At 37.9% G+C, this 13068-nt stretch overlaps 1 protein-coding gene across 5 annotated transcripts in view; it reads right to left on the reverse strand.

The window, feature by feature from the left end:
- Window positions 1–13068, reverse strand: part of LOC106880368 (rho GTPase-activating protein 7) — a 601077-nt gene that overhangs the window by 42286 nt on the left and 545723 nt on the right. For 4 of the 5 annotated variants that reach the window (XR_016244003.1, XM_089361608.1, XM_089361606.1 and 1 more), the window contains 2 exons: window positions 7765–7899; window positions 5653–5810 (listed from right to left, as the gene is read on the reverse strand). Coding sequence is in view for 4 of the 5 variants with exons in the window: in XM_089361608.1 (XP_089217734.1) it covers window positions 5653–5810; window positions 7765–7899 (293 nt within the window). In the remaining variant the exon portion in view is untranslated. The remainder of the gene's footprint in view (window positions 1–5652; window positions 5811–7764; window positions 7900–13068) is intronic. The other variant, XM_089361609.1, reaches the window with a different exon arrangement.

The raw sequence follows: 13068 nt of genomic DNA on the forward strand, positions 1-13068 counted from the left end.
GTCACACCGGTGGAAGGAATCCACTTTACAACAGTGGCGATGAGAGAAAACAAATTTACACGGAGTAAAAAAAACATTCACAGGGAGAGTTTAAACTAATTCATGTGGAAAATTAATTAACTCAACAAAAAAGAAACAAAAATCTTGTGCAAACTTAAGAAAATTGTAAAATATGGAAGACTTGTTAGCTGGAGTAGCTGAGTTGCAAAAATAGCAACAACAACAACTCAAGGAACAACAAGAAAGATTGCAGCAGCAAATGTTACAACTAATGAAGTTGATAACCAAACCGGAGAATACATTTTCAACTGACCATGTTGCAAATTCTGTAAGTGAATACAAATATGAGCCCAAAGAAGGAGTAACCTTTGAGGCTTACGTTCAAAGATTTGAAGCAATTTTTGCAAAAGAATGTCAGGATTGGATGGATGAAATGAAACGCGTCTAGTTTTATGAAAACTAGCAATAGCAGAACATGAGAAGTATAGTAACTTCATATTACCAAAAAGAATGTCCAACATAAATTTCACTGACACAGTTGACATTTTGTGTAAAATGTTTAGTGAAGAGCTCACTGTTTAATACTAGATGGAAATGTTTGTTTAAACATAGAAAAGAGCGAAGATGAAGACTTCACTACTTACACGAGCAGAGTCAACAAAGAATGTGAGAGATTTAGGCTGAATATGGTTATTCCAGATACTCTCAAGTGTTTGATTTTTGTACAAGGATTGACAGATAAAAGGGATGTAGAAATCTGAATGAAAATTCTAGCAAAACCAGGATTTGGTACTGCAGAAACTGTTGGAAGGGTGTAACATGACATGAAAATTAAGGCACGACATGGAAGAAATTCAATGGAAAGAGTGTTTTCACATAAGACCAGTGTAAAAAAGTCAGAAGACAAATAAAGTATGGCAGGAAAAACAGAAAAAATACCAGGATGTAGACCCATGTATGGCATGTGGCGGGATGCACCTGAAGAAAGATTATCCATATAAAAAAGCAAAGTGATTTTGCTGTGAGTTTACAAGACATAAAAAAATTGTACTGCAAAACTAGAATGATAGAAAAAATGGAACAAACAAGAAAAAATAGAGTTTGTCAGTAGGAAAAGTTGTGACTACAACAAACAGAAAATTTGTGAATGTGAGAATGGAAACAACTAGTGTCAGAATGCAATTAGACATGGAAAGTGACATCAAAATCATAAATGAGAAAACATGGGAACAAATGAGTAAACCAAAATTATGTAGTTCAAACAAAATAGCATATGGTGTCATGGGAAGAAAATTATATTTCATGGGCAAACACATTTGTAATATAATGTTCAAAGATCGACTCAAAAAAGTGAATGTTTATGTGTTGAAAAACTCCATGAATTTATTTGGCACTGAATGTATGGAGAAATTTAATTTATGGGATATACCCATAAGCATTTTATGCAATAACGTAAACGGAGCAGTCAAATGATTGAATGAGGTTGATGAACTGAGATAAAAAATGAAAGAAACTTTCCCAAAAGTTTAGGCTGTTGCACAAAAACAAAAGCAAGGATTGCTATCAAAGAAAATTCAACATCTATTTTCAGGCCCAAATGGAATGTGCCATTTGTGGTGGTAGACCAGGCCAATTAAAAAAGGAGAAAGGTTGGAAAGCCTGAATATAATTGGAAAGATTGACCATGCAGACTGGGCAGCACTGGCGGTCTACATAAAAAAAAAAGCTAAGAATGTGCGCAGATTAAATGACTGTTTACTCACACACAATTACCCACTACCAAGCCTAGAGAAAGTATTTACTAAACTAAATGGAGGGAAACTTTTCTCAAAGTTAGACCTCCCAGAAGCATACCTTCAAATTCAGTTAGAGGAAGGTTGCACACATCTACTAACAATCAACATGCACCATGGATTGTACAAGTTCAAACAACTGCCATCTGGAGTAAAAGTGGCACGCGCCATATTCCAACAAATAATGGATGCTATGTTAAGTGATTGCGACTTTACTATCACATACCCTGATGACATTTTGATAAAGAGTGAGTCTCGGGTGCAACATGCCTAACATAAAGAAAGTATTCAAGAGAATACGTGAATATGGGCTAAAACTTACAGAAGAAAATGCAAACTTTTGATATGCCTCCCCTGATGAACGTGACAATACTACAAGCATTCTTAGGCTTGGTAAATTATTACCAAGTGTATATCCCAAATATACATAAGGTAAAGGCACCACTTAATGAATTACAAAAAAAAAAATGCCAAATAGGTTTGGACAGAAAAATGTCAGAAAGCATCTAACAAGTTAAAAGATGTGTTAACTTCAGACTTGTATCTTACACATTTCAACCCAAAGTTAGAGATAATACTAGCTACAGATGCTAGTGAGTATGAGATAGCTGTGCTCCTACACAAGTTTAACAATGGCAGGAGAAAGGCTATAGCTCAAACATCAAGGACATTATTGTTGGTGGAAAAGAACTATAGCCAGATTGAATATTTGGTGTGAAAAAGTTCCACAGGTTCATTAATGGCAAATGCTTTTGGCTGCAAACGGACCATAGACCTCTAATAACGATATACAGATCCAAGAAAGGAATCCCGACACATACAGCAAGCAGACAGCAGTGATGGAGTATCCTTCTAGTAAACTATGATTACAGAATGGAATATCTGCCTTCAAAAACATTGGGGCATGCCAACAATCTGTCTAAGTTAATTCCAAGAAATAACGAACCATTGGAGGACCCTGTAATAGCAGCACTAAGAGCGGAAGCAGAAACAAAAGAAGTGATGTGGAACATCAAGTATGAACTAACAGAAACTTTGGAAGAAATAAAAAAAAATGCAAGAAATGACAAATTTATTAATGAGATAAAAAGAAAACTGTGGTCGACAAAAGGAAATAAAGAAAGATCTGAGGCAAATAACTGCCAAGATGTGAGCGTGTACTCTATATGTGATGGTGTACTAATGTACGCTCAGATGGTGGTCATACCACAGATATTACAGAAGAGAACGCTAAAAGAGTCCCATGTAGGACATTCAGGCACCTCTAGAATGAAAGCACTGATGCGGAGTTTTGTATACTGGCCAAGCATGGACAAGGAAGTTGGAAACCTGGTAAAAGGCTGCAGAGGATATGCACTGGCAGCGAAACTACCTACTATGAAATGTGAACCTAGGATGGAAGTGAAAATACCATGGTCCCAATTGCATATCAAAGTTGCAAGCCCGGTAAATGGATATTATAACTTAATAGTATTGGAAAGCTACACAAAATGACCTAAGGTTGCGAGGTATAAACGACCAACCTCGTGTACGGTAATAAACTTCTTACATGAAATGTTCACAAGATTTAGTGTACTGGATATAATTGTCTCTGATAACAGAACACAGTTTGTATCCTGTGAGTTTAAAAGATTGTGTGAGATGTTCATGTTAGAACATAAAACTATAGCACCCTAGATCAAATGGAAGGGCTGAACGGTTCATGGACACTTTTAAGAGAGCTAATAAGGAAGTTATGGACGAGGTCGCGATCCAACAATTCTTAAGGGTATACAGGGTAACTCTGAACCCAAATGCACCAGAAGGAAGTTCACCAGCAGAATTAATGTTGACCAGAAAGGTGAAGTTAGTATTCAATAAACTGTTACCAGTGAAGAAAAAAATATGTGCTAGTAAAGACATGCCAAAATTCTTTAGAATCGGTGATAAGGTACTATGTGAGGATGTACAAAAATGGCAAGCAATACTGGGAAGGAGAAACTGTAACATAGATCAGAAGAATGATGTATGTTAAGGCGGCGAGCTGGCAGAAACGTTAGCACGCCGGGCGAAATGCTTAGTGGTATTTCGTCTGCTGCTACATTCTGAGTTCAAATTCCGCTGAGGTCGACTTTGCCTTTCATCCTTTCGGGGTCGATTAAATAAGTACCAGTTGCACACTGGGGTCGATGTAATCGACTTAATCCCCTTGTCTGTCCTTGTTTGTCCCTTCTATGTTCAGCTCCTTGTGGGCAATAAAGAAATAAGAAGAATGGTGTATGGTGTAAGAAGCAGAAATGGAATGGATAGGAGACATAGAAATCAGCTTAAGGAAAGAGTCATTGAAAAGGAACCAATAAGAGGAGAAATACCAATGGATTGGCTATATGACACTTTTCAGGTTCCAATACTGTTACAAGAAGTTGAAACAACACATATAAAGGAAAAGGAAGAACACTGAATTCCTAAAAGTGGACCTTAAGAAGAAAAGATATTGATATATATATATATATATATATGAAGGGGGTGAATAAAAGAAATTGATTGTTAAATAAACCAATTAAAAGAGATGTTGTACAGTGAAACTGTATACCCCTCCTGGTAAAAAGTGGTAGGAGTCAGCCATTATAAATAGACCAGTAGCTGGTCATCAAGAAAAGGTCAAGAGTCGAAAGGTTGAGAGTTGATAGTTCTAGTCGGTGTCTTGTGTTGCTATCAGCGATAGTAAGATAGAAGAAGTTAGTGTATTACTATTCTGGTATGAAAGATTACAACGGTATCTGATGATTAGTAACTATTGTGGCTACTAGCATAAAACAGCAACTACAGTACACCGGCAGTCACACATCACACCAGTGAGAGGAACCCACTTTACAACAACACCCTACCTCAAGAAACCAAACTACATCTCTTTCATGCACTATGCTTATCTTCCACTCACCAAGCCTGTCCTCACAGCCCTGTTCACTGTATCATTGCTACCTGGTAGCCTCCCCACCCCATCTATATACCCAGGTTTTCACCACTCACTGCATTCGTCTCTCCCACTCTCTATTCACACTTCTTTGGCAATGCCCTGGCACTTACCACCATTCTGATCCCCATCCCTTGTGAATATGCCTGGCACTTTGCCACCATATCTCTCCTGTTCTCTCTTGCACTCTTGCTGCCTCCCACTCTCTCTCCTCTTGCTTTTCCCTCAGGCTGGATAACCATGTATCTCCTTTACAACAGCACACCTGTTTCTGTCTGCATTCTTGATCACTCTCTGTCTGTCTGTCTGTCTCTCTTTGACTGGGTACCTCATCTACAGCAAGGCACCTATTTCTGTCTCTCTGTCTCACTAAAACTTTTCAGCATCTGACACGAGATCACCTCCTCCAATTTCCCCTCCCTTCTCAAAAGATCTTTGTCTTGCAAGTTACTTGGTGACTCTGCCAGTGCTGATGCCATGTAAAAAGCATCTAGTCCACACTGTAAAGTGGTTGGCATTTGGAAGGATATTCAGCTGTAAAAAGCCATGCCAAAATAGACACAGAAGTCTGATGTAGGCTCCTTCTTGGCTGGCTACTGTCAAACTGTCCAACCCATGCCAGCATGGAAGGTGGATGGTAAATGATGATGATGATATATACATATATTATAATAGAGTTCTGTACAGTTTCAGTTTATCAAATTCTATTCACATATTATTGGTCAACCCCAGGGTATAAGAGTAAAAGTACAAGGTATAACCATACATTCACGCATGTGCATAGATGTGTATATCTATATGCATGGATGTATAATTATATTTGTGAACATGAATATGTATTTGTATGTATGTGCATGGAATTGACTGTGTGCATATAAAATAAAGAAAAAGCTGACATGTGGTTACCTTTGAGTAAGAATTCTGTTCAAGACTTCTTCAGGCGGGGCTTCCATTTCAGTGAGACACATCCATTGTCGTAACAGATCATCTGTCTTCTTATAGGCTATGTCAATTCCATTGATAGAAGGACACACATTCCAGTTACGAAATTTTTCACGGCATTCCTAAAAATTGAGAGTTTTACAGCTGAATTTTATATGGATAGTTTTTAATTGAAAGATGATATGTAACAGGAATCTATATGTGACAATCTAACAAAGTAACACAAAATATATTAATTTACCAGAAAAGTTAGCATTTTCACAAAAGAGGTGTTGATATAACAGAAAAAAAAAAAAAATTATTGAACACGATATGTTAGTATAACAGAATAATACATTAACATCGCAGAGAAACTAACCTTTTCACTCAAGATATGTTATTATAACACAATATAATACTATCATTTGGTTCTATTATAGGTTCTTATCACTGGACTGTTGGCACTTTTAAAATTTGTTTAGTCCATTATGTTAATCTCAGTACTTTGCATAGTAATTTTTTTAATTCAACTTGGCTCATATATACTGACGGAGAATTCAGTCCAGAATCTGCCAAAGTCAACCAGTCATTACTGATCAGGCAACAGAAATTGCTGGAGCTGACCGGTCAGTATAAGGAATTTTTGATCTGTGTCTTCAGATTATAGTCCCTGTCAACATATATATATACAGTTATGTACTCTGACTACAACATTAAAGTATTTTAGCTCTTATTTTCAGCAATGTAGGCATTTCTAACCCTAGTCATATTTAGTGATAATTATAGTTTTCCTTTTTGGTAAAACATTGCACACTGCTGTCTGGCCTCACCGAGGCGATGACTTCTGACCGAGATCTTTGGAATTGTGCTGTGCGTGAGAAGACCTGGCAAGCCAAGTGAGACCTAAATCCAAGGCCTCTGCCAGGGGTGTAGCCAGCCCACTTATGCGCACCTTTCCTACATTGGACACTAAACTCCGCTTGCAAAGACTTGTTGAGGCAAGTGAAATCGAACTAAATTCGACAACTGGCACCCGTGCCAATGTCGTCTCCTTCATTGGACACGAAACTCAGCTTGCGAGGACTTATTGGGGCAAGTGAAAGCGAAATCAGGATAGCAACTGTGCCCAGCGTCGCCTTTCTGGCACTTGTGCCCGTGACGTGTGTACGGATTTTCGAGCGAGATCGTTGCCAGTGCCCCTGGACTGGCTCTTGTGTGGGTGGCACATAAAATACACTATTTTGAGCGTGGCTGTTGCCAGTACCGCCTGACTGGCCTTCGTGCGGGTGACACGTAAAAGCACCCACTACACTCTGAGTGGTTGGCGTTAGAAAGGGCATCCAGCTGTAGAAACTCTGCCAAATCAGATTGGAGCCTGGTGTTGCCATCCGGTTTCACCAGTCCTCAGTCAAATCGTCCAACCCATGCTAGCATGGAAAGCGGACATTAAACGATGATGATGATGATGATGATGACATTGGCGATTCATTAAATCACCCATAGATTTTTATGGTGAAAACATATATACTGACAGAAAATTCAGTCCAGAATCTGCTGAAGTCGAGCCAGTCCTTACTGAGACAACAGAAATTGTCGAAACTGGCTGGTCAGTATAAGGAATTCTTGATTGGTGTTTTCAGGTAATCATAGTCCCTCTCAGTATAAATGTATACAATTATGTGCTTTGACTACAGTATATATATATATATATATATATATATATATATATATATATATGTGTGTGTGTGTTTGTGTGTGCACTCACACACACACATGCACAAATCACAGGTTTCTGCACAGTTTCCACCTACGGCGGTGCATCAGCATGGCCGCAGCTCTGAGCTGAAACTACAGAAAAAGAGGATTTGGTTGATCTGAGGGTATGGTTAAGAATTTAAAGTGTGATGCAATGCAATTGAATCCTGGACCATTTAGTTACCTTCCCTGTCAAATATTTAATCACCCAACCAGGCTTATGTCTGTAGCAAAAGAGTAATAAAATATTATCACAAAATGGTAGTGAAACTGAAGATATAACCTACTGTAAAAAAAAAAAAAAAAAAAACAATTTATAAATGATAAATATGAAAGTCTTACCTTAAATAAAACTTGATAATGTTTATCAATGAACAAGTTTGGTTTACCATTTACAAGATCAAAATCTTTTATTTCCTTTGGGTTGTTTATATCACTAACAGAGAACCTACATTTAGCGATTGTTTCTTGTGGTACCTAAATGGCAGTTAAAAAGAAGCAAATAAGGCTGGATGAGGATTTATTTGAGGTACAAATTTATGGCTGGATGCTCTTCCTCTTGGCCAATCATTACCTTTTTTTTTTGTAAGTAAAAGATTTTTTTTACTCCACAGGTCTTCAGAAGTGCAGAGAGAGACTGGTCAAGAAGGAAGGTAAACATTACATTACTGGCAATGACAAGTGAAGTCATGCATGTTCACACACATGCATACACTGGACTATGAATGACATCATTGGAACATAGGATGCATGCATTTCTGTGCCATTGTACATTATCAGCTACAAATACTGAATTTGTCTTCCATAACCCTACAAGAACAATAGTTCTTATTCATAAGAACAGTAAATAGTACATTTACTGATGTATGCAGCACTGAATAAAATATAATTGTGTACTGTACGTGGAGAATTACCACTTGGAACATTGCCCAAGTGTGAACATTACCACCAGGAAAACTACCCAGTAAAACTCTTACTTTCACACCTGTCTACAATTATAAATGGAATATGTGCATGTCTGTGTGTGCCTATAGATGTATATATTATGTGCATGTATACATGTACATACACACACACACACACACATATACATACTCACTCATACACTTGCACATTTATATGCTCACACATATTCCATTTATAAATGGAATATGTGTGAGCATATAAATGTGCAAGTGTATGAGTGAGTATGTATATGTGTGTGTGTGTGTGTATGTACAATCATTGTTTAACGTCTGTTTTCCATGCTGGTATGGGTTGGATGGTTTGACTGGGGACTGGCAAGCCAGGAAGCTGCACCAAGCTCCAATCTGATCTGGCAATGTTTCTACAGCTGGATGCCCTTCCTAATGCCAACCAGTCCAAGAGTGTAGTGGGTGCTTTTTATGTGCTACAGGCATGGGAGCCAGTCAGGTGGCACTGGTATCGGCCACAACTACAATTTCCATTTTGATTTCGATTTTTGATTTTACTTGACTCACTAGGTCTCCTCACTTTACTTGCCAGGTCTTCTCAATCACAGCATATCTCCAGAGGTCTCGGTCTCTTGTGAGGCCCAATGTTCAAAGGTCGTGCTTCACCACCTCACCCCATGTTTTCCTGGGTCTCCCCCTTCCATGGGTTCCTTCCATGGGTGTGACACTTCTTCACACAGCTCTCCTCATCCATATGCAGCACATGGCCATACCAGCGCAGTCGTCTCTCTGATGCTTCTTATGTCCAACATTTCTCTCAGGGTGCTTACACTGTTGTGGTGCATACTGACAGTAAACATCCAACGGATCATACTAGCTTCATTTCTTTCAAGCCTGCATATGTCCTCAACAGTCATGGCCCATGTTTAACTGCGGTGTAGCATGGCAGTATGCACACATGCATCATACAATCGACTTTTCACTGAGTGAGAAGCCCTTTGTCACCAGCAGAGGTAGGAGCTTTATGAACTTTGCCAAGGCTATTCTTATTCAAGGGGTAACACTCTCAGAGCATCCACCCCTATGACAGACTTGGTCACCTAGGTAGTGGAAGCTACCAACTACTTCTAGTTTCTAGAATTGAAGGGTCTTAGAGTCAATGTTGCAAAAACCAAGGTCCTAGCAAGTAGGAAGGCAAACAAATCACCAACCCGTTCAGGCAGATGGCTCTGCTCAATCTGTAGAAAAGGTGTAGACAGAATCTCCATAACACGTACCCAGTGTAAGCTATGGATGCATAAGAGGTGCAGCAACATCAAAGGATGGTTAATCAGGATGATAGCTTTTGTGTGTGGCAGATGCACAGGGGCAATAAACACTGATGCTTCCACACCTGAAATTTTTTCTCTAGTTTTGGTAGTGATTCAGCTATGAGAGCAAGGTCACTAGTATAGAGGAGCTCCCATGGGCAGCCTGTCTTGAATTCCTCTGTTATTGCCTGAAGGACTATGATGAATAAGAGGGGGCTGAGGGCTGATCCTTTGTGAACCCCTACTTCTACCCAGAATTCTTCACTATACTTGTTGCCAACCCTTACCTTGCTAACAGCATCCCTGTAGAGGGCCTGTGCAGCTCTTATTAACAATTCGTCAATCCCCAGTTTCTGCATCGCCCACCAGATAAGGGATTGGGGGACCTTGTGAAAGGCTTTCTCCAAGTCAACAAAAGCCAAGTATAGGGGTTTATCTTTGGCTTGGTATTTCTCCCGCAGTTGCCTTACCAGAAATATAGCATCAGCGGTGTCTCTATCAACCCTGAAAGGATGAAAGGCAAAGTCGACCTTGGCAAAATTTGAACTCAGAACATAGCGATGGGAAAAATACCTCTAAGCATTTTGTCCAGTGTGCTAACGATTCAGCCAGCTCACCGCCTTAATGATGATAATAATGACGATGACGATAATAATAATAATTTCAAATTTTGGCACAAAGCCAGCAATTCTGAGGATCGTGGCAAGCTCATCACATCAACCCCAGTGTTCAACTAGTACTTATTTTATTGAGTGGATGAAAGGCAAAGTTGACCTTGGCAGATTTTAAACTCAGAATGTAGAGACAGATGAAATACTGCAAAGCATTTTGCCCAGCATGGTAACAATTCTACCAGCTCACCACTTATGAATGTAACAGTCTTGTATCACATGAATTTACATCAAGAACCTTGTGAACCAAGCACAAAAACAAAGAAACATAGTAGTATTATCATATAAATACACATCTAAACATAAGTATCAGTTCTCTTGTTCACCTCATACATGTCTGTAAGTATTGATTTCAAATTTAATTGCATTGACACCAGTGTTTAACTGGTACTTATTTTATTGACCCTGAAAGGATGAAAGGTAAAGTTGACCTTGGTGGAATTTGAATTCAGATCCTGAAAACAGATGAAATACTGCTAAGCATTTTGCCTGGATTGCTAATGATTCTGCCTGCTCACTGCCTTACCAACTCCACACATACAAAGACTTAAAATTATATATATAGTTTTAAGTCATATCTGTTTTTTTTTTAAATAATCAGCAGAAGTTATGACACTTTCAGCCCTTAAGTCTCTAACTTCAGCTGATTATCAACAAAAAAATTTATATATACTTATATTTTAAATTCTGTTTTTCTGTTAACACCACCAAACTAACATGTATATATATATATATATATATATATATATATATATATATATATATATATACACACACACACACACATCATCATCATAACTATATACATACATTACACACTATATGAAAAAAACATGCACAATCACATACTGAATGACTCCCATCCAAGCACACACACACACACACACACATGCATGTACATACACATGAACACACAGATAAATACACACGTACACATATTCATACACATATACACACACCTGTTATCTTTCATCAATAAGTATACAGCTAAAAGTAATACAAATATACACAAAAAATTATTAGATAGATTTGTAAAAAAAAATGATTTATCATCATCCTCATCATCATTTAGCGTCTGCTTTCTATGCTGGCATGGGTTAGACAGTTTGACTGGAACCGGCAAGCTGGAGAGCTGTCTGATTAGGCTTGGTTTCTATGACTCTCTCCTTAATTTGTTGGGCTATGACCCTCTCAGTGACCTTCATTACCTGGTCCAATAACTTGATACCTCTGTAATTGTTTGTGTCTAAAGAGTCACCTTTACCTTTGTAGCAGTTGACTATGGGGCTGCTACACCAGTCATTGGGTATGACTCCTTTGTTTATCACCTATTTCGCAATACGGGTGACTAGTCTATAGCCGACACTGCCAGATATTTTGAGCATCTCTGCAGTGATTCCTGATGGGCCGGGGGCTTTCCTTGTCTTCATACTCTTGATCGTTTTATCTACCAAGGTACTGTCAATTAGGACAGCTGGTCCCTCTGTTGGGTCAACATTCGGCAGACTCTCTTCCACCGATTCATTCTCTTTATTAAGCAGCCTTTCATAGTGGCGTCTCCAAACCTCTCTCTTTGCAGCCTCATTTAGTGCAAGTGAGCCACATCACAACAAAGAGTTATGTAGCAGTTTAGAAATCAAGGAGTTCTAATAAGAAAAGTTAGATATAAATTCAGTTAAGGGTAATGAACATTATAAGAACATGAGAAATAAAAATAATTCAAGTTATAACAATACCTTTGCAATCCATAGTTTCTATTATTCCAGCAATACAAACAATATCTACATACAATAATCCCCCACATAGTATATAGCATTGTTTGTTGTATTAACAAGGAGGACTGAATATGTTAGTCTGCTTAGCCAAAGCATTAATGGCTCATCAGAAGAATGCAATGAAGAGCTTTCTCCTTCAGTAAAGGACAAACTAGAAACAGTGTAGAAATAGACTGCCTGGATTTTTGCATGGAATTCAAATCAAGAAAAAATCCACCCCGTCATCTTTATTTGGATGTCTTTGAAGGGGTTTAAAATTATCAAGCAAAATAATACTGTATCAACCAACATCTAAAGAAATTTAGGGACTTAATCTAGAAAGTTAAAAAGTCTACTGGAATATAAGTACATGCGGATAAGACTTGAAATTCATATATAGCGAATATCATGGGAGGTCTATCTAAAGACAACATTCTTTTCTCTGTCTACAACAGTAGCAATGAGGAAATAGAGCATTATAGAAAAATAATTAGAAATTTTTTAAGAAAGGTCTACCCATCACTATTGACCATAAACTTAGAGGAGTTAACTTTCTGGACATGATCCTTGAATTGGATAAGGAACCTTTTCGTCCCTATCATAAACCTGAGGAAAATTATGTAAACAGACAATCCAATCATCTGAGAGTAGTGATTAACTTAACAGAGGAGTTTTTCTAGGAGGATATCCACTTCATTTGCTAATAAGGAGATATTCTATCAATATACAAACTACTATAATGAGATGCTAAGAAGGCATAGTACAAAGAAAAAAAATTATATATCCCAATATGGGATACACTGAATACTACTAATGATAAACCTAATATTAGCAAATTATGGAATAGTCACCAAAATTATGATACAGTTAAGCATAATTCTAATAATCAATCTCATGGTATAATATATTAATCTCTGAAATGGAATAGGATTAGAAAGAAATTAATAACAAATGAATGTAAAGTTGCAAATCCCTCTACTATAATGGGTGTTATGTC

This window comes from Octopus bimaculoides, chromosome 13 (assembly GCF_046866305.1).
Source record: "Octopus bimaculoides isolate indiv1 chromosome 13, ASM4686630v1, whole genome shotgun sequence".
NCBI lineage: Eukaryota > Metazoa > Mollusca > Cephalopoda > Octopoda > Octopodidae > Octopus > Octopus bimaculoides.